A 23,456-nucleotide genomic window follows, 5' to 3' on the forward strand; every position below is an offset into this window, starting at 1 on the left:
TGCCTTGTAGAAAGGTAAACATAGTTGCACTCTTCATCCTATTCCTAATTATGTTTCTCTCACTCACCTTTCTACTTCCCATCGCTAGTTTATCTCCTTGTTATCCTCTATTGTTGTACCCACGAATGTCCAGGAAGCCCTAGCCTCTCCAAGGTGGCACCATGCAATGGAAGAAAAATTCTCTGCCTTAACTCATAATCATATGTGGGACCTCACCACACTTCCCCTGGTAAGCAGGCTGTCGATTGTAAGTGGGTATACACTGTTAAGTATTTACCTGATGGTAGTGTAGAGCGGTTAAAACCTAAACTGTTTGCCAAAGGGTATTCCCAAACATATGGTATTGACTACACGGAGACCTTCTCTCCTGTTGCTAAGATTGGTTTAGTTCATGTTGTGATATCTCTAGCTTCTATGTATGATTGGCCTCTCTTTCAGCTTGACATCAAGAATGCTTTCTTACATGGTGATCTACTTGAGGAAGTCTAAATGGAGCAACCACCGGGGTTTGTTGCTCAGGGGAGGATGGTAACATGTGCAGACTAAAGAAGGCCATTTATGGACTTAAACAGTCTCCCCATGCGTGGTTTGGTAGGTTCAGTGAGGTGATAAAGAAATTTGGTATGAAACAGTGTCAGGTTGATCACTCAGTCTTCAATCATGACTCTCAGGCTAGAAAAATCTTACTGGTGGTATATGTAGATGATATTGTCATTACCAAGAGTGATAGATTGCGAATTGACAGGTTGAAGATCTTTCTGTAGGAACACTTTCAGACAAAGGACCTTGGTAAACTAAAGTACCTCTTGGGGATAGAAGTAGCAAGGTCTAAGCATGGTATTAATTTGTGTTAGAGGAAATATGTTCTTGATTTGTTGGAAGAAACAGGATTATTAGGTGTTAAACCAGCTAAAACATCTATGGAATAAAATACTAAGTTGAGCAGTGATATGGGTGAAGAGTTTGAAGATCCTATAAGGTGCAGGCAGTTGGTGGGTAAACTAAACTACCTAACCATTACTCGGCCAGATATTTCATTTGCAGTTAGTGTAGTGAGTTAGTTCATGTAGAAACCTCAGGTTCCACATAGGGATGCAGTTCTAAGTATTTTAAGGTATTTAAAGGGGGCTCCTAGTTGTGGCTTGATATATAAAAGTGGAGGAAAACTTGAAATAGAGAGAAATACTGATGCTGATTGGGCAGGCTCTATATCTGACAGGAGATTCACTATAGACTATTGTACTTTCCTTGGGGGTAATTTGGTGATATGGAAAAGTAAGAAACAGACAGTTGTGGCAAGAAGTAGTGCATGAGGCAGAATATAGAACTATGGCACACACTACATGTAAATTAGTGTGGATGAGAAACCTTCTACAAGAGATGGGATATTCTATTGACACTCCAATGAAGCTCTATTGTGACAATCGAGTTGTAGTCCACATCTCTTTTAATCCGGTGTTTCATGAGAGAACCAAGCATATAGAAGTTGATTGTCACTTTGTGAGAGAGAAGGTGTTGAGTGGAGTGATAGATACTGCACATGTTAACACAGGAAACCAATGGGCAGACCTGTTCACCAAAGGGTTGAGTCGGGGGAGAGTGGACTACATATGTAACAAGTTGGGACTATATGATATATACTCACCAGCTTGAGGGGGAGTGTTAATGTCAACTGCGTAGGGGTATTTTGGTCTTTATATATATGTTTAAAGCTGCTGATGTGTAATGTTTTATTAGTGGTTATGTCCCATACTTAAGGGGCAAAGGAGTCTTTTTTTTTAATAGAAACATATAAATTAAATTTGGTCAACTTGAGAGGTGACTAATCTCTCTTGTTCGAACCAGAATTCTTCTTTTTTTTTGATCATCAAAGGAGAATTCTTCTTCTTCTCTATTCTGCTCTCTTCTCCTTCTACTTCTTCTTTAGTCTTTCTATTACTTATCCAATCCTTGTTCTAACAAAATTCAAGAGTAGATTAGATTATAATACTCCTCATGTAGATCACCATTCAAAAAAGTGTTCTTCACATCCAACTAATGTAGCTCCCATGAGAAATTTGCAACTAATGACAATAGAACCCAGATTGTGTTAAGCTTTGCAACTGGAGCAAAAGTCTCCTTGTAGTCAATCCCTTCCTTCTAAGTAAACCCTTTCGCCACTAACCTGGCCTTATATCTTTCAATAGACCCATCCTTCTTATGCTTAATAGTGAACACCCACTTACATCCCACAGTGCTCTTCCCTTTTGATCCTCTAATTCCCAAGACCTGACCTTCATTAAGGCTTTCATTTCTTCATTCATAGCCCCTCTCTACCTTGGGTCAAACACTGCCTTTACAGGGACATGAACAGAAGAAAGAGCGGGCATAAAGGAATAATAACGAGGAGATAAACATGAATAAGAAACGTATTCAGAAAAGGGGTGTTGGGTAGTACAAGAATGGGTAGTCTTACAAAGAGCAATGGGAAGATCCAAATCAGAAGTATGAGTGATAGGATTACCTAGAACCACTGAGACAAATTGGTCCGAGTCCGATTGGTTGTTGCCATAAGTTGGATTATCTTTTTTCCTTCTTCTATAGGGAATTCTCATATATTTTTGTTGCTTGTTAGTGTTATTAGCCACATCCTCAATATCCGGAGCAGTAACGGGTTCAGTGGGAGTTCCACTGGATTCACTTGGATAGTCAGGAGCAAATAACAAGTTCAGTGGGAGTCTCACTAGATTCACCTGGGCAGCTAAAACTAGGAGGATCAAGAGGAGAAGATGGAAGACCCGAGGCTGAAAGAGGCACAAAGAAGGAGGGAGAAGAAGAATCCTCTTCCATCCTACTAGTCTCCCCTAAAGAGGATCCCTAGAGGACTGTAAATGGGATCGAGACTCAAAAAACACATCTTTGGTGACATTTTTTCTTGGTAAGTAGATCATAGCACTTATAACCTTTTCATGTGTGAGAGTACCCTAGAAAGACCCCTTTTGTAGCCCTAGGATCCAATTTAGTCTTCTTAGGATCCTTGACATGAACGAAACACACACAACCAAAAACTCTAGGAGGAAGAGGGAAATCTGGAAGGTTAGGACAAAGGAAAGAGAAAGGAGTTCTCATACCCAACACCCTATATGGCATTCAATTTATCAGACACGATGTGGTAAGGACTGCTTGAGACCAGTAGTGCTTGGGAACCTTGTGCTGAAATAGTAAGGCTCGAGTTGTCTCCAATAAATGTCTATTTTTGCGTTCAGCAACCCCATTTTGTTGAGAGGTACTAGTACAAGATGACTGATGTAACATGCCTACATCTTCCACGAACAGATTCAATGAGCTTTCAAAATATTAGTAGCATTATTTGAATGGAATTGCTTAATTTTCTTACCAAACTTAGTTTCAATCAGTTTACAAAAAGACATGGTTATCCTTGGTACTTCATCACACCCTTTTAACAAGTAGATCCATGTGCATCATGAATAGTGATCAATAAAACTGATATAGTAACGAAAGCTATCTATAGATATAAGAGGTGAATGGCCCCATACATCAAATTGAACTAACTCAAACGGAGCTTGAATTTCATTCATAGAATAGAAATTAGATAAAGAGCTCTACATTGTTTTGACAACTGACACACTTCGCAAACCAAACTCTGACTCGAAACACACTTGAACAACTCAGGAAACAATCCTTGCATTGAAGAAAAAGGTAAAAGACCTAGTTTAGCATGCACAAATGTAATCTAGCTACTGACTCCTCATTATCCCTACCACTAACAGCAAATGATTGTAAGGCTAAACTAATGTCTGCATCAAAATAATAGAGAACTCCAGACTCATGGCCGCTCCCAATCGTTCTCTTTGTCAATCTGTCTTGAAAGACACAATGAGTAGGAAAGAATGTTATGCTACAACTTAAAATTTTTGTAAGCTTAGAAATAGATAAGAGATTGGAAGCAAGATTGGGAACATATAGAATAGACTTAAGAGAGAGATCCTTGCTTAGGTCAGTAGCACCGGAGTCAATAATCCAAGACTTAGACACTATAGAACCAGTCACACTGTGAGCAAAGACAATACCTAATCTGGCAAGAGAGGTGGAGGCAAGAGAATTGTTCCTTAGACGAGCCATGGCTCGGCTAAGGATTTCTACCTCATTAGTGGTGAAATCAAAGGACCCTGATGTGCGAGAATTAGTAGTATGTCCCATAGGAGGAGGTGCAACTATAAGTGTGTTCCTTGTGCTTTCACCATTGTTACTGAAGAAATAGTTGGTTAGCAACAAGTGTGGGGTTCCATATCCACACTCAGGCTCTAGTGTGTGTGGTTTCATACCCACACCTAGTTGTTTCTAATTTCTTTTATTAGTAGTTTCTAGTTTCTTTTTAGTAGTCCTAATTTCTTTAGTTTCTAATTTCTGTTATTAGAAGTTTCTAATTTCTATTAAGTTGGGCTGGTTGACCTTATTGTTTTTAATTTTTGTTTATTTCCTATTCTTGTAAGGATCTAGAAAGCTATAAATAAAGGAGTGTATGGGGCAGCAGATCATTCACCACTGAACCCCTTCTTTCTTTTCTCCTCTCTTCACTCTTTTTCTCTCTCTCTCTCTCTCTCTTTTCTTCTCTTCAAACCTGTAATACAGTAAACAGTTCTTCTTCTTCTTTCAAGTTGGTATCAAAGCCTTAGATCTAGGGTTTCTCATGTGGATTTAATTCAGCCAACCACATGAGAATTGTTTAGGGCTGAAAGTGCAGAAAGATCCTTATTTCGGCTGATTCTTGGAGGTTGCAAGAAGGCTTTAGCAGCTGTCCTATGATTGGAGAGAGCTTCTTGTAGTCAGGAAGAATCAGGCAGGAATTAAGTGATTAATATCCATTCTTGATCAAGATTGGATGTGCCGATCAGTTTTTTTTCTTGGTTCTTTGATCAAGATTCAAGGTGCTGACAGTAATCGATTGATCAAGTTTGAAGACTGAAGGTAGCAATCAGTTTTCTGGGCTTTTTTCTTCATAAAGTAAGTACCTGTTCTTGAGATCGATACTCAAAAGGACTTTGTTATTCATTCAGAGAGGTACGGATAGAAAATCTCAGGACTGATATCAATCCCAGGACAGTAGTTGACTGTTATATAACTGCAAAATCATTGTCCTAGGTCAGCTTTTATCAGCTTTGAAATACTGCTTTTTCTTGTGACAGTAGTTTAAAGCCTCTTCTTAACTTAGAATGGAGTACAAGAACCAAGGGGAAGGTGCTTTTGGACTGGTGGTTCAGGTAACATGACTGAAAATACCTTTCATATTACAACTGTTAAGTTTGATGGATCAAACTACTTGGAATGGGCCCAATCAGCCATGATGGCTGTTGGGGGTAGAAGAAAATTGAACTTTTTGCTAGGGGATGTGAAGGAACCCTCCAAGGAGGAGGTGGGTCCAAGAAAATTTTTTGGTGATGACATGGCTGTGCAACTCTATGCAGCCACACATCACCCGAAACTACTTGTGGGCCAAAACAATTAAGGAAATATGGGATGTTATGAAGGAAACTTACTCTCAGCCTCTTAATGTTGCTAGGGATTATGAGCTAAAATGTGAGGTTAAAAATTTGAGGCAAGGAGAGAAGCAGGTCTCTATTTACTTTTTAACCATAAAATCCCTGTGGCATGAAATTGATCATCTTGAAACAATTGAGTAGGAGAGTCAGAAAGATGCACAAACATATAGAAAGCATGCTGAAACTAACAAAGTTTTTGAGTTCCTACCTAGTTTGAACTCTGAATATGACATTGTGAGACAACAGTTCTTGACAAGAGATAGTGTGACTTTATCACAAGCCTATTCCCTAGTGCATAGTGAAGAAACTAGGAGAAAGGTTATTTGCAGCAATAGCCCTCTGAATCAGCCTTGGTAGCAGTTAGACCTAAATCTAGGGGGGTAAGGAGAAGAAGGAAGCAAAGAAGGACTTAGTATGTGAACACTGCAAGAAACCAAAACATACTACGGACACCTGTTGGAATTTGCACCCTCATCTAGTTTTAGCAAATCTCAAAAAAAAGAAAGAGAATGCTAATATGGCTGTCAACACTGATAGTACAACTTCATCAGGCACATGAGGCACTCCTCTAGATACCCTAGCTGCAGTCCGAGCTGCTTTGACTCGGCTAGAAAATGAATTTAGTAATTCAGCCCAGCCTACATCAGCCCTTGCTCATACAGGTACAAGAGCTATTGCTTGTCATGCTTCGGTCCCAGGTAATACTAGACCTTCCTGGGTAATAGATTTAGGTGCTTCAAATCATATGACCAGCATATCTACTCTATTTAGCACCTATTGTGAAAGTTTTTTGAGTCAGTAGAAGTGTCTGGGTTAAAATGTGAAAGTTGTGAACTTGCAAAACGTAGTAGATCATCTTATTCTTTAAGTAATAAAAGAAGCAACCTTCCTTTTGAGATTGTGCATATCGATGTTTGGGGGCCCTACCATACTCCCACCATTGGGAGGGGGGTACAGATATTTCTTATTATTTGTTGATGACTATACTTGTTTTTCATGGGTCTATCTTTTGCACTCTCAAGATGAGGTGCCCTCTCTGACCCAAGCTTTCCATCAGATGATCCTAACTCAATTTAAAACCAAGATCAAGATTCTTAGATCTGATAATGACAAGGAATACTTTGCAAAACCCTTGGCATCCTATCTCCTTGATCATGGGATCACTCATCAGAGCACCTGTCCTTACACACCTTAGCAAAATGGGATTGCTGAGAGAAAAAACAGACATATTTTAGAGGTAGCCAAAAGCATCATGCTCAACTCCAATGTTCCCATACGCTTCTGGGGAGATGCAATCCGTACATCCATATACCTCATTAACAGGGTTCCTTCACGGGTCCTAAACATGCAAACCCCATTCAGTCTTCTATATCCAGATAAGGACCTATTCACTATTCCCCTCAAAACTTTTGGGTGTACTTGTTTTGTTCAAATCCTTGGACTTCATCGCTCCAAGTTTGATCCCAAAGCCACTAAGTGTATTTTCCTTGGGTATGCACAAAATCAAAAGGAATATCGTTGTTATGAGCCAGTTTCAGGGAAGCGCTTTGTGTCCATGGATGTCACCTTCTTTGAGGATATGCCCTACTATCATAAGGCTTCTCCTCAGGGGGAGAATAGTGAGGAAGGGATTTCAGTTTCAGCTCCAAGAGTTCCTTTACCTGTCCTGGTTACTGAAGGGGGAGTTGCAAAGAAGGTTGTCAAAAATGGAGGGAGTTGAGGGTGTATCATAGAAAGTGGTGGAGGTAGGTTGATTCTCGTACTCAATAGCAATCCAGGCCAGTCCCAACGTCGTCTACAACTCCAGATCCAGACACTACTACTGCTCCCAATGTTGATCTCACTGTTACAAGGGTTCAGCCTTCACCGACAGATGACCTTGATCTTCCAATTGCTATTCGTAAAGGGAAGCGTTGTTGCACCTCATCCACTACCCATTGCATCTCCAAGTTCCTTTCCTATAATTGTCTCTCAGAATCCTACAGATCTTACTGGGCATCTATTTCTTCTATTCCTATACCCAAAAAAGTGCAAGAAGCTCTTTTGATACATGAATGTAAGGAAGCAATGCAATTAGAGATGGATGCTCTTGTCAAGAACAACACATGGGAACTAGTTAACTAGCCTGAAGGGAAGAAACTTGTTGGATGCAGATGGGTGTTTATTGTAAAATATAATGCTGATGGTATTGTAGAGAGGTATAAGGCCAAATTGGTTGCAAAGGGATTCACACAAACTTATGGCATAGACTATACAGAAACCTTTGCACCTGTTGCAAAAATGAACACTATCAAAGTTCTTCTATCCATTGCTGCAAACTTCTCATGGCCACTATTTCAGTTGGATGTTATGAATGCCTTCCTCAATGGAGACTTGCAAGAGGAAGTATACATGAAGTTACCCCCTGGTTTTTATAGTACATAAGCAGGAAAAAAAGTTTGCCTTTTGAAGAAGGCCTTTTATGGGCTAAAACAATCCCCGAGAGCTTGGTTTGATAGGTTTAGAGTGGCTTTGGACAAATTCAGATACATACAGGCTCAATCAAATCACACCCTCTGCTTTAAGAAGACAAGTCATTCCCTGACTCTACTTGCAGTCTATGTAGATGACATTGTGATAACAGGAAGTGACATTAGTGAAATTGAAACCCTTAAACAACACCTTCACAAGGAATTTGAAGTGAAAGACCTAGGAAAGTTAGACTATTTCCTAGGAATTGAGGTAGCTCGATCTAAGCATAGCATTTTCATCTCCCAAAGTAAGTATGTTTTGGACTTATTGGAAGAAACTGACAAGTTAGGAGTGAAACCTGCTGATACTCCCATTGAGCCTAACCATAAGATAAGTGCAAAAAGTGGATAACTCCTCGAGGGCAAGGCTATGTACCAAAGGCTGGTTGGGAAACTTCTTTATCTCTGTCTAACCCGACCAGATATTTCTTATGCCGTCAGTGTTGTCAGTCAATACATGCATTCTCCTAGGACCACCCATCTCCTTGCAGTATAAAGGATCCTTGCCTACTAAAAGAGATGTCCAGGGAGAGGTATACTCTTCAAGAATAATGGTCATATGAAAATAGAAGTGTATAGAGATGCGGCTTGGGCTGGATGTGTTGATGATAGGAGGTCCACGTTTGGATATTGTGCATTTGTGGGGGGAAATGTTGTTTCTTGGAGAAGCAAGAAACAAAATGTTGTTGCTCACTCCAGTGCAAAAGCGGAATACAAATCCATGGCCAATGGTTGTTGCAGAAGTGTTACGGCTGAGATCCTTGCTTAATGAACTAGAGGTTGATTATGAGAAGCCTCTGATGCTGTATTGTGATAATCAAGCTGCAATTAATATTGCCCACAACCCAATACAGCATGACATGACAAAGCATATCGAGGTTGACAGACATTTTATCCGAGAGCGAGTCACATCTCAAGAAGTATGCCTTCCTTACATTGCCTCAGACATGCAGTTAGCTGATCTTCACCAAAGCAGTCACAAAAGGCCAATTGGAGACAGATCTATGCAAGTTGGGCATGACAAATATCTACTCCCAACTTGAGGGGGAGTGAAGAAATAGTTGGTTAGCCACAAGTGTGGGGTTCCATACCCACACTCAGGCTCTAGTGTGTGTGGTTTCATACCCACACCTAGTTGTTTCTAATTTCTTTTATTAGTAGTTTCTAATTTCTACTATTAGAAGTTTCTAATTTATGTTAAGTTGGGCTGGTTGACCTTATTGTTTCTAATTTTTGTTTATTGCCTTTTCTTGTAAGGATCCTAAGCTATAAATAAAGGAGTGTATGGGGCAGCAGATCATTCACCACTGAACCCCTTTTTTCTTTTCTCCTCTCTTCACTATTTCTCTCTCTCTCTCTCTCTCTCTCTCTCTCTCTCTCTTCTCTCTTTCTCCCTTTTCTTCTCTTCAAACCTGTAATACAGTAAACAATTATTCTTCTTCATCTTTCAAGTATGACAACATTCCCACTTGTTGTTTGACTCTTCTGAGGCTTATTATCTTTCCTTAATGCAGCTGGTTTCAGGTGAGAATAAAGAATCCAACAAGTCTCTTTCAAATGTCTGCAACCTCCACAATGAAAACACTTGAGATGCCTCTTGTTTGAATGCTTGCCCCCTTTTCGGGTTGAAGAAATCAAGGCTGTACTTGGGTGACAACTTGCATCTCTTTCCTTCTAACCTCTTCATTCTTTACAAGATAGTAAACATGATGTAAATCAGGCATTTCATCCCTTCCCAAGATTTGGAATGTTTTGCTCTCATACATCAGGTCCATGCCAGCCAAGAATTTAAAAGCTCAGCATTCTTCAATCTGTTAATCATGCCTTTCCTTATCTTTGGTTAGAGTACAATGCCCCACATCAGCTTCTCTTTCCTAAATCTGTCTCCTCGTGTATTTGGTTGTCGGTGCTTTGTCCAAAATCTATCTCCCACCCATGGGAAATTGGATTCTCGTGCTATTCCTTACATATTCCTTGGTTACTCCTTCACTCAAAAGGGATACCGTTGTTTTGATCCGTTTCTCGGAAATTCTCTGTCTCCATGGATGCTTCTTTCTTTGAGGATGAACATTTTTTTCCTGTTTCTCCTCTGGGGGAGTGTAGGCATGAGAAGAAACTAGTTCAACTCCCTTCTCTTCCTAATCCTCCGCCTTTTTGTGTCTTCTTTCGTCGTCGCAAAGGCCAACCAAATTCAAGAGTTGTGGAGAATCTAGAAGTTGTACCTCCAGTGCCATCAAACTCCTCGGGGGAGGATCATACCCACTCAGGTAACTTGGCTCCCAATGATGTTCATGATTCTATTGAAATTAATACCTTTGCTGGAAATGACCTTGACCTTCCTATTGCTCATAGGAAAAGTGTTAGATTGTGCACCACTAAACATCCCATTTCCAACTTTGTTTCCTTTGAGAACAATTCACCCTCATTTCGTGCTTTCCTTACCTCTATTGATAGTGTCCCTATCCCCAAGAATGTGGCAAAATCTCTTTCAGTACCTGAATGGACAAATGCCATGAAGGAAGAAATTAATGCCCTTCATAAAAATGGCACATTGGAACTTGTAGATCTTCCTAAGTGAAAGGATCCAGTTGGATGTAAATGGGTATTCACTGTCAAGCATAGGACTGATGGAACAGTGGAGAGGTATAAAGCTCGCTTAGTGGCAAAGGGGTTTACTCAAGTGTACGGAGTTGATTATGTAGAAACTTTTTCCCTTGTTGCCAAGATGAACTCCATTAGAGTTCTTTTCTCTCTTGCTGCTAATCTAAATTGGGATCTACATCAGCTTGACATCAAGAATGCATTCTTGAATGCTGACCTTGAAGAGGAAGTTTACATGATTCAACCCCCTGGTTTTCTGGCTCAATGCAATGAACATAAAGTGTGCAAGTTGAAAAAGTCTTTATACGGCCGGAAACAATCACCAAGAGCTTGGTTCACCAGATTCCATGTTGCGGTTCAGCAGAGAGGATACAAGCAATGTCAATCAGATCACACACTGTTTGTGAAAAGAGAAGGTAAAATGACTGCCTTGATAGTATACGTTGACGACATAATTGTTACTGGTGACTGGAAGGATGAAATCCAGAGGTTGAAGGGTTTCCTTGCTACTCAGTTTGAAGTGAAGGATCTAGGACCTCCTAGATACTTCCTTGGAATTGAAGTTGCCAGATCAAAAAGGGGTATCTTCATTTTCCAAAGGAAATATGTCCTAGATTTACTTCAAGACACCGGAAAGATGGGAGTGAAGCCAGTTGACTCTCCCATTGACCCCAACCATAAATTAGGTGACTGCTAAGGTGAACCTCTCAAGGATGTGAAAAAGTTTCAGAGGCTTGTAGGGAGATTGTTATATCTTTCTATGACTCGTCCAGACATTGCTTATGCTGTTGGTGTCCTCAGTCAATTCATGCATGCACCTAGGTCCACTCACCTTGAAGCAGCAGAAAGAATCGTCCGATATCTAAAAAAGTTTCCTGGTGCTAGCTTGTTATTTCAAAGGCACGGGCATTTGAAAGTTGAAGTATATACAGATGCAGATTGGGCTGGATCTCAAAGTGACAGAAAGTCTACTAGTGGCTACTGCACCTTTATAGGAGGGAACCTTGTTACATGGAGGAGTAAAAAGCAAAATGTGGTGGCTAGATCCAGTGCTGAAGCTAAATATCGTGCAATGGCTCACAGAGTAGCTGAAGGTATGTGGATAAAGAATCTATTGTGTGAGTTGGGTTTCCCAGTGGACAAACCTATGACTCTATTCTGTGATAACAAAGCAGCTATGAACATTGCTGCTAACCCAATGCTACATGATAGAACAAAACACATCAAAGTTGACAAGCATTTTATCAGAGAGAAGGTCATCATAGGCGAAGTATGCACTCCCTATGTCAGCTTTGAGAACCAGCTTGCAGACATCTTTACAAAAGGGCTACACCATTCCAGACATCATAATCTCTATGACAAGTTGGCCATGATTGATATCTATGCTCCAACTTGAGGGGGAGTGTTGACAGATGTTGTTGTACACATGTTTAGTACCACAAGGGTACTTTTGTGATTTCTTCATACTTTATGTTGTACGACCAGCCTAGTATAAATAATAACATACTGCACACGCCTGCAGTGTACTTTTGGGCTCTCAGTCCTCTCGCCTCTCCTCTCTTTCTCTCCTATCTTTTCTCTTCTCTTCTCTTGCTCAACAGTATGTATTAGCACAAATAAATATGTATGTATATCAGCAATTTTAAGCTTGAAAGCAAAGATTTTCTAGTCGCTTAAGGCACCATAACTTTGTCCTTGTACATAAAATAATGTTAAAATCAGTGATTCTGCTATTTATCAAAAAAATCAGTGGTTTTGCTAACCCAACCCGAAAAGTCATGTTGGGCTATGCTTATGCTTGGGGGTTCAACAACCCAGGTTGGGATAGGGTTGGCCTTGGCCTAACCTATCCCAGCCTGATTTGCACCCCAACCCCAATGAATTCATGTATTTCCATGCCTAAATGAAATGATTCAATAAACAAAAGCTCCACATGCCCCTTATATATCAACCCCAATGAATTTATGTATTTCCATGCCTAAATGAAATGGTTTAATAAACACAAACTCCACATGCCCCTTATATAACAACCCCAATGAATTTATGTATTTCCATGCCTAAATGAAATGGTTTATTGGGTGTTGGCATGTACATAGTTATTATATATGCTAGCAAATGAATGTTGAGAATATCAGAAAGGGAATTACATAATTATAATAAATGGAACTCGTAAAAATTGCAACTTAATTTAAGAAGAGAGAGTAACCAAATGATTTTCCTTTGGATCATTTCTGCATGTAACTCACATAGCAGTCCCAAAATAAACTATTTGAGTGCAGATTGGACAGAACAAAAGAAATGGACTCCAGTGTCATTAACTGCATCTAAGTTATATGGTTTAAGTTTAAATTAACAGTTGACTGATAAACTTAGGTAGTAAAATTACCGTTGTAGATTCCTTGCCAGTCACCCTTTCAGCCTTCCTGTGAGAAGAGGTTGGCCTATCCAGCAGATGATGGACCCGTTCTTGCTTTGCAGAGGCATCAGTATCATCCAAATGATGATTCCTTCCATTCAGTCCCTGCTCTGGCCAGTGCAGATTTGAACTCCTTTCCCTATATTTGTCAAACTCTGAAGTGCTTCTTTCCACTACTGAACCAGAATAGTTGGCAAATTCAGAAACACTTTGAGGCATGTGAGATCTTTGAGTCCTCAGTTCTGGGCCTTTATGTGACAAACCAAATGTTTGGATTCCTAGAGCCTCATCCTCCCTCACCTTCTTGTTCAATGATGAACCAAATGCATTGTGGTGAATCATTGAGCTGGAATGGGAAAAACGTCTCTGCGAAATTCCTCCAGGAAGCTCCATTGGTAAGCCAGACCCACCATCCTCTTGGGGATGGTATTTCTCATTAGTGCTTTTAGAGTTTGTTTGTCCTTTCCGCTTCTATGTAAAACATAAAAGTGAGGAGAATGGTAAAAAATATGAAACAACTAGCTACAATAGGATGGATCTTAAGAGTGACAGAAATACCTGTACCGCAACCTGCAGCTCTGCATTTGCATCTGGTGCTGGCACCGCCTTGGACTGTCTTGAAACCCTTCTTCCCAATTCAGATTCATGCAATTTTGATGCTGCTGCTCTTTTCCTGGTTTAAACAGGAAAAATGCATCAACAGTTAAGCCTAAAAAGGCAGAAAATGTTGGACAAATGGTATCATATGGCTAAGTTATCCACACACTATATTCAAACAAGGAGATGTAACAAAAATTCTAAAAGTTTAGGACTTATAGCACCATGTAGTCCCATAGCTCTGGGGATTCTACAAGGGCAGTGCTGATGGAAAATCCAACAAGGCATGAAGCTTGCAGAACTCCTAAAGTTCAGAAATCTGATAGTAGAAGGAGAACCCCGATTTCACATAACTGCTTGGATCCTAGAATTACATACATGTAGTTAGAGAAATGGGAGAGAGAGAGAGAGAGATAGGGAGTTGGGAAAAACTATAACTAGACATTGGGATCATCCAATAGTGTGACTGATGCTTTCACATGGCAGGGAGCAGACAGAGATCAGTTGTCACATGGCAGGGAGCACCCTTAACTTGAATCTAGAAAAAGGAATCATAAACTGGATGCCTTGTCACTCAAGAAGAAAAAAAAACACAAATTCTAGCAGGGTCATCCCCTAAAGAATGCTGTGTCTTCAATGTCTTCTCCTGCAGTGTAAACCTTCTCTATCTGTCTTTTCTTTCCTCAATTCCAGATTCATATTATTCTTTTTTCTGTTTCTATCTATTGGCCTCATTTATGTAACAAGTGTTAGAACTTAGAGCTTCCTATAATTGATTTTATAAATCACTTCCACTTGTGAGCAAGGCTTATGGGACTCTTTGTTTATTGGCTACAACAGCATTTCATTTGGGACTTTATCATCCTGCAAATATTGCACTAATATATCAACTAGTACTCTTTCACTTTCAGGCATGGAAAACTTAAATGGTCACGTGGGGATCAAGGTTTGGGTGGGCCGGATTTGAAAGACTGTCCCACGTGATAACTTAAATGATCACGTGGGGTGGGTCCCCAAAGGAATGATTGCAGATGGAAATTCCCATCTATCATCTTCTAAAACTAGCCATCTCGATGGTTCAGGGTTGCAACGACAAACTTCAGTAAGAGAAAGCCAAGGAAGCTCGCTACAATTAAGGTTTAAAATGTCGATGTCGATGGAAATGTCGCTTTACCAAAATATAGGAAATATGTCGGAAATGCCAAGGGGAAATATTGTAAAAATTAGAGATATATGTGGAATTATAAAATGATATTTTGTAAAATGATAAAAGAAGCATTAATACATATTTCTAGACTATTATCTTATTCCCAACCATTATATAAAGCTAAGAAACTAAGATCAATAACAAATCAGTAAATGACGATTTACTGATTTATTATGCATTTTGATGTTTTTACAAGGTTATCTGATATTTTCTTTTCTTATTTTTAATTCTGATTTATTATAAATTCTAATATATTTACTTCACACTAGTAAATAGAAATACATTTATTCTGATTTTTTAAATATTAAAGTTATAATAAATTATGTTTTATTATAAATTTAATAAACTGATTCTCCTTTTTGTAGTTTAAGATTATGATAAATCCTAATTTCTTATAAAACTTAATGAATTTATTATGATTTATAATACTAAATTTATAGTAAATTATGATTTAGTATAAAATTTAATAAATTTATTCTGATTTTTTATATTAAATGTAGAACATGATTTATTATAAAATTTAATAAACATTTTCTGATTTTAATAAATATTTTAAAAAATACTAACTAGTTAATGAGAAAAACTGTCTTTTTTTGGTTATTGGAACCGATTTGGTCGACATTTCTAAAATATAGGAAATGTCAATCGAAATAATGTAATTTTTATATTACCAACCATTTTCATGTCGATGAACCTCGACATCAACATATGTCGGGCGACATTAGCGACATTTTGCGACATTTGGAATCATGGCTACAATGGGTCACTCGAAGAGATTTCAGGGAGAAAGATGAGAATCAACCATCTCTAGACCGTCCAAACCCATGGTATGTGAGGGGTCTGTAGAGAAGATGGGCCGAATGGCCCAAAGGTTATTTATTCTTTCTTGTTATTTATGTTTCTTTTCTGTAATGGGCCTTATTCTGGGCCCATCCTGTCTATATTAAGTTCTTTGTAAATTCTTGCCCACCTAAGGGCCTCCTTGTAATTATTCAAATATATCTTAATAAAAGAATGTTAGGGTGCTGAGAGAAGGCAGGTTCGAAACTCTCATTCTCAGACCCTCATTGCTGAACTCTCAAGCTCTCCTCTCTTCAGTTTTCTTCATGGTATCAGAGCATATCTGAACCTGAATATCATAGGGCTGGAAGCTTAGTCACATACTGCCTGATTCTTGGAGGTCAGTGGACGAGCCCAAGACTAGAAACTCTTGGGGAAGGGGTTCGGTGGCCAGGAAGAATCAGAGAGAAAAAAAAAAGGGGGAAGAAGAAGGGGAACAGCTCGGTTCTGTTTTTTGAAGCTCGACTGTGTTTGGACTGTTAAAGCTCGAACTATAAGTTGTGCTCAGTTTTCTGCTCTGAAGTTCGACTGTGTTCGGACTGGTTGTTCTGTTTTCGAAGCTCGACTGTGTTTGGACTGTTGAAGCTCGAACTGTAAGTTGTGCGCAGTTTCTGGTTGTTCTGTATTATCTTCGACTGTGTTTGGACTATTGAAGTGTCCGAAAACCCTAGTTGTTCTGTACTACCTTCGGCTGCATTAAATCTGGTTTAACCCAGAAATTTCTGGGCTGTTTTTTTCTCTTCTTCTTGGACTGCTAAAACCTGCCGAAACATCCTTGTAACAAGGTTGTGTATTGTTACTCATATTTTGGCTGTTTTAAGGGGTTGTACAAACTGTTTTTTGGGGTCTTTTCTCTTCCTTGACAGTGGGGCTGTCTCTATTGCCCACACTGTGTTTGTGAAAAGGCATGTTTCTGGTATTTACTCTTCTTGGCTGAGTGCACAGCCTTGAAAAGGTATTTCGGCTGAGTGCACAGTGCCTAGGAGTTTCTGATTACTTCTTGAAGGCTGAACTCAGTATATTGTCTTCTTGTGGTCAGTTGAACTCTGTTTAGAGTGTTTACATGATGTCCTCCTCAGAGTTTGAAAACAAAAGTGGTGTTGAATATGGACTGGTTCAGGGAACTCCAAATGATTCCTTATTGACTGTGACCACAGTTAAACTAGATGGAACTAATTATCTGGCATGGTCACAATCAGTAAAGATTCATGTTTGTAGTAGAGGAAAGTGGGGATTCATTTCCGGGAGTAAGAAGGCTCCCCCAGAAGATGGTCCATCCTACGAGAAGTAGATGCAAGAAAATTACACTGTCATTGAGTGGCTTGTGAACTCAATGCAGCCGCAAATCAGCCAACACTACCTATGGATGAATTCAGCAAAAGAAATTTGGGACAGTGTTGCGGAAACCTATTCACAAAAACTCAATGTGGCCGGGGCATATAAATTGAGAAGTGATGTAAAGAATTTAAGACAAGGGGAGAAACCTCTTGCTATATATTTCTCAACCCTGAAGCCTTATGGCAAGAGATTGACCTAATAGAATCTGTACCTTGGGACACCACCAATGATGTAGAGACCTACAGAAAATTGGTTGAAAGGAACAGGGTATTTGAGTTCTTAACTGAACTAAACCCAGAATATGACATCCCAAAACAGAATATTCTTTCCAAGGAGTGTGTCTCTTTGTCACAAGCCTATGCATTGGTGAGTAGTGAAGAGAGCAGAAGGGTTGTTCAGGTTCAAGGGGCTGATATGAATGATCACTTTGCCAATATGGGGATTAAACCCAAACGGAATGCTGGAACTTCTGGTGGCATAGGAAAGAAAGAAGTTATATGTGAGTACTGCAAGAAGTCAAAGCACACCAAAGATAAGTGCTGGAAACTACATCTAATCTTGTTCCCAGTCGGTTTCAAAAAAAGTATGATAGTAAAAGATCAGGAAGTGCAAATGTAGCTGCCTGGCTAGATAGTGAAGAAATGTCTGCTTCTTCACAGTTGGCAGCCATGAGAGAAGAATATGAAAAGTTTGGGAAGATGATCAGTCAGCTGAGTGATGTGACCTCTCCTTCCAACCCTTCAGGCAATTCTTCCGCTGCTTCAGCATTTGCTCATTCAGGTATAAGGGCTTCTGCCAATCATGCTACCACTTCAGGTAATCTCAAAATCCCTTGGGATATTGACTCAGGTGCTTCTGACCATATGACCAATCTTTCTACCCTATTTGTTTCATATGACTTGCTCCCTGGACGTGATAAAATCACTTTAGCTGATGGTTCACTTGCCCCTATCTCTGGTAAGGGAACCATCAAGGCTACGGATTCCTAGTTCCTACCTTCTGCCCTTCATGTACCTAAACTAAATACAAATTTGTTGTCTATAAGCAGTTTAACCAAGTCACTTAACTGTTGTGTAACCTTCTTTCCTTCTTACTATGTTTTTCAGGATCTGGAGTCTCAAAAGGTGATTGGGAGTGGCCATGAGGCGAATGGAATATACTTGCTTGATACCCCGGAACAATGCACTGATCATCTTGGGAATGCTGCTCTTGGATCTGTTTCTTCAAAGTCTGTTAGTCGGATTATGTTGTGTCATCGTCGTTTTGGTCATCTGTCTTTTTCTGCCTTAAGTCATCTTTTCCCTGAACTGTTTAAGGGAATTAGTTTGTCTAATCTTCATTGTGAGTCTTGTGAATTGTCAAAGCATTGTAGAAACAATTATCCTTTGAGTAATAAAAGATCTTCTTTTCCTTTTAATATTGTGCACTCTGATGTGTGGGGGCCTTACCACTTACCTTCCATGGGTGGATATAAATATTTTATCCTGTTTATTGATGATTTTTCTCGGTTCACTTGGATATTCCTGATGAAATCCCGTGATGAAGTTCCAAGACTTGTAAGATAATTCCATGAATTTGTTTTAACCCAATTTGATACCAGGATTAAAATCTTCAGATCTGACAATGCAAAAGAATACTTTGAGAAAAACCTATCATGCTATCTCTCTGACATGGGGGTTATTCATCAAAGCTCATGTGCTAGGACCCCAGAACAAAATGGGGTTGCTGAGAGGAAAAATAGGCATATTGTTGAAGTTGCAAGAAGAATCTTATTTGCCTCACATGTTCCTACCAGGTTTTGCGGTGATGTTGTTCTTACTGCTACCTATCTTATAAACCGTATGCCATCCAGGGTTTTGGGGTATAAGTTTTCCTTCAATCTTCTTCATCCAGACAAGGACTTTTTTCCTATTCCTATTCGTGTCTTTGGCTGCACCTGTTATGTACATGTTCCAAGTGTCCAAAGGCATAAATTTGAACCCAAAGCTCAAAAGTGTATCTTCCTTGGTTATTCCCCCACACAGAAGGGTTATTGTTGTTTTGATCCAAAGTCTGGCAATCGGTATGTCTCAATGGATGTCACCTTTGATGAGCTTTCCCCCTTTTATGGTTCCTCTCCAGAAGGACATTGTCCACAGGGGGAGGATTTGTCACAGGTGTTTGCTCTTCCTCTTCCTGTCCCTGTTGAGTCTCTTGATGTGTCTGCTTTTCCTTCAAATGCATCAAGGGTGGATCAGTCGTTCCTTTCTCCTTGTCCCAGTACTCTACCTCCTCATCCTATCCTCAATCCCAAGGTGTATCAAAGGCAAAGATCCAGAAATGTGCAGGTTGTTTCTCCTACAACACATGGGCCTCATACACTTCCAATCACAGAAGAGACAACAGGTACTGTTTCAGCATCTTTGGATTCATCCTTCCTTGACCTTGATATTTTCATTGTTGTTAGGAAAGGAAAATGGAAGTGCACTGCACACTGCATTTCCAAGCACCTTTCTTACAGTTTGCTTTCACCTCCATACATTGCCTATCTCTCTTCTGTTGCTTCTCATCCTATTCCCAGGTCTGTGTCAGAAGCTCTTAAAATTCCAGAGTGGAGGGATGCTATGAGATCTGAAATCAAAGCCCCATACAAGAATGACACATGGGAAGTGGTGGATTTGCCTGAAGGGAATGATCCAGTTGGTTGCAAGTGGGTCTTTACTATCAAATACCAAGCTGATGGCACTATTGAAAGGTACAAGGCCAGGCTGGTTGCAAAAGGCTATACACAGACATATGGGATTGATTATTTAGAGACCTTTGAAGGAACAGGGTATTTGAGTTCTTAACTGGACTAAATCCAAAATATGATATCACAAAACAGAATATTCTTTCCAAGATGACATCTGTGAGGGTTCTTCTATCTTTAGCTGCTCACTTTGACTGACCCCTTTACCAATTGGATGTGAAGAATGCATTTCTGAATGGTGAATTACATGTGGAGGTTTGCATGTCTCTTCCTCTAGGGATGTATGGAACTGATATGAAAGGGAAGGTATGCAGGCTGAAGAAATCTCTTTATGGACTAAAACAGTCCCCTAGAGCATGGTTTGAGAGATTTAGATCAGCACTTGTTAACTTTGGTTATGTGCAGACACAGTCCGATCATAATCTTTTTGTGAAGAGGAGTGGACCTCTGGCAGTATACCTCATTGTGTATGTAGATGATATTGTAGTGACTGGTAATGATGTTTCAGGAATTCATGATCTAAAATCTTTTCTCCATACAGAGTTTGAGATTAAAGATTTGGGGGAATTGAGATACTTTCTTGGTATAGAAGTGGCTCGATCCAAGGATGGGATTCTTATCTCCCAAAGGAAGTATGTTCTTGACTTGCTCTCCAAGACTGGAAAGATGGGTGCTAGACCAGTTGCTACTCCTATTGATACGAGTCATAAACTCTCAGCCTCAGAAGGGACATTGTTAGAAGACAAAGGAATCTTTTAGAGACTTCTTGGGAAACTTTTGTATCTATCCATGACTCGGCCAGATATTGCATATGCAGTCAGTTGCATTAGCCAATTCATGCATGCTCCCCGAGACACTCATATGGTAGCAGCAGAGAGAATCCTATGTTATTTGAAGGGCTCTCCAGGAAAAGGTATTCTGTTTTCCAAGCATGGTCATATGAAACTTGAAGCCTACACCGGTGCTGACTGGGCCGGAAACATTGACGACAGAAGATCTACTTCTGGGTATTGCAACTTGGTGGCTGGTCATGTTGTTTCTTGGATAAGCAAGAAACAATCGGTTGTTGCTCGGTCCTCTGCTGAAGCAAAATACAGGGCCATGGCACAAGGAGTTTCTGAATTATTATGGCTAAAATCATTGATGGAAGAACTTGGAGTTGAATATGACAAGCCAATGATGTTGTACTGTGATAATCAGGGTGCCATCAACATTGCTCACAACCTAGTGCAACACGATAGAACCAAGCATATTGAAGTTGATCGACACTTCATTAGGGAAAGGATCTCTTCGGGTGAAGTGTGTCTTCCTTTCATCACATCTGAAGGACAATTGGCAGATTTTCTCACCAAAGGCATTCCCAAGGCAAAACTTCAGCATGATACCAACAAGCTTGGCATGATTGACATCTATGCTTAGCTTGAGGGGGAGTGTAGAGAAGATGGCCAAATGGCCCATAGGTTATTTATTCTTTCTTGTTATTTATGTTTCTTTTCTGTAATGGGCCTTATTATGGGCCCATCCTGTCTATATTAAGTTCTTTGTAAATTCTTGCCCACCTAAGGGCTTCCTTGTAATTATTCAAATATATCTTAATAAAAGAATGTTAGGGTGCTGAGAGAAGGTAGGTTCGAAACTCTCATTCTCAGACCCTCATTGCTGAATTCTCAAGCTCTCCTCTCTTCAGTTTTCTTCAGGGTTGATTGGAGGATAGAGAGGAAGAAGATGAAGGATGGGTTGACAATACAGTGGAGGAAGAGAGCAATGGGGAAAGCTCATATGAAGCTTCTAGCATCGAAAGTGATGATGATGCAAGCTCCATTATGGGGGAAAATGAAGCTACCTTAGACCTGGAGGTTCTATTTCAAAATGATGAGAAGGAAAAACATTTAGTCAGGCCGACACGGGAAAATAGAGAAAATAAGACCACAAGAGATGTGTTTCTCTAGTGTAAGAGAGGAAAGCTAGCGCCCAAGAACAGACAAAGTCCAACCAAGTACCCACTCAATGCCTTACATTGACAAGGAGGTAAATCAGTCTCCTCAAAAGCAAACTGGGAACACACCAGAAAGGGTTAAACAGTCAGGTTTGGAAAGAAATCCTAATGTTGCAAATGTGACAAAATTGATTTCCCACCAACCCAAGGAGCCAGATTTCATTCACACCTCAAAACAGAGAAAGTCAAATCAAGTGTTCTCTCCTTCCTCTTCTCTTGCCCAAGTAACCTTGTCATTTCCGGTTTTGTTACTGATGAGTGTTCAATGTCTTTTGTCCCAGATTCCCTACCCATCTAGGAGTCAAAGGCCCATGACATTGCAACCACTATAAATGCTTGTGCTCGGAACTTACAGGGGAGGTAGGGAGGAAGGAAGTAGACGGGGAAAGGGAAAGAAATAAAAGAGTTTGGGAAATCATTGAAAAGATAATGGGAGAGGTTGAAATAATACAACTACAAGGAGAGGGTGCACTAAAGGTGCTAAAGGGGAATGAGGAGGAGATAGAAGGAAAAAAAGAAGGGGAGAGAGTAGGGGGAGAGCAAGATAACCCCAAAGCAGATGACTCGGTAGCAGAATTTGTGGGGAAGCTGGGATGCAAGTTAAAGAATCTGAATGATCTAAAAACCTTCCTACAAAAAAGGAAGGAGAAAAATAAGACAAAGAAAAGGAAGCTAAATGAAGTTGAGAGATTGAAGAGAGATGTAGAGGGAGATAGGAGTTTCCTTATGAAAGGGGAAAGGAGAAAAGGGGCTAGGTGGATACAAAGTACTAGGAAGGAGACAGAGAGAGAGATTAAAATGAAATTGTTGAGCTGGAACGTTAGGGGTATAGGCAATGCAAGAAGAAGAGCAGTAATTAAAGAAGTGATAAGAAAGGTTAATCCAGATGTGGTTCTAATTCAGGAGTCCAAATGGATGGGATTTGACAGAAGATGGGCAAGAAGTGTTTAGAGATCTAGAGGGATAAAGTGGGAAGCTATTCCTTCTTGGGGAGCTTCTGGAAGAATAGTGACATTGTGGAAAGAAGATGTTCTAGAGGGGATTGAGGAGTTGATGGGTTTCAGTCTCATTGAAATTTAGGCAGATGGAAGGGAGTTTTGAATGGGTGTTAACCAATGTTTATGGTCCTAATGATTATAGGGAGAGAAAGAAAATGTGGGAAGAGCTAAAGACATTAGAAGATTATGGAATGGACCTTGGTGTGTTGGAGGAGATTTTAAAACTATAAGGTTTTCAGATGAGACTAATAGCCCTAGGCAAAGGGTTACCACAAGTATGAGGAATTTCAACCAATTTAGGGAAACCTTTGAGCTTAAAGAGATTCCTCTTTGGCACAACAATTTTACTTGGTCCAATCTCTAATCGAACCCAATCTGCTCTAAGTTGGATGGATTCCAGTTCTCAACTGATTGGGAAGAACTATGGGGGAACATCAACTCTAGAACACTCCCCAGAATTACCTTTGACCATTGGCCCATTATGATCTGCAAGGAAAATCTAAGGACTGATGGGCTTGCCCCCTTAAGATTCGAGAACAAGTGGCTATCCCATCCAGCTTTTGTCAAGAAGGTCAAAGAATGGAAGGAGCATTGCAACCCATCAATGGAATATGAAGGAATGAAATTTCACAAAAAAGTTCTAATATCTAAAGCTTAGGATAAAAGAATGGAATCTGTTGGAGTT

General features: G+C 39.9%; 1 protein-coding gene across 1 annotated transcript in view; it reads right to left on the reverse strand.

Annotated features, from left to right (window-relative positions):
* LOC148852925 (putative serine/threonine-protein kinase At1g54610) overlaps nt 1-23,456 on the reverse strand; it is a 117,297-nt gene that overhangs the window by 10,989 nt on the left and 82,852 nt on the right. The window contains exons 6-7 of the mRNA XM_088942389.1: nt 13,626-13,740; nt 13,038-13,538 (exon numbers count right to left, since the gene is read on the reverse strand). Of these exons, the coding sequence (XP_088798515.1) occupies nt 13,038-13,538; nt 13,626-13,740 (616 nt within the window). The remainder of the gene's footprint in view (nt 1-13,037; nt 13,539-13,625; nt 13,741-23,456) is intronic.

The sequence above is a fragment of the Nelumbo lutea genome, chromosome 5 (genome assembly GCF_056320005.1).
Source record: "Nelumbo lutea isolate HS-2025 chromosome 5, American lotus-T2T, whole genome shotgun sequence".
Classification (NCBI taxonomy): Eukaryota; Viridiplantae; Streptophyta; class Magnoliopsida; order Proteales; family Nelumbonaceae; genus Nelumbo; species Nelumbo lutea.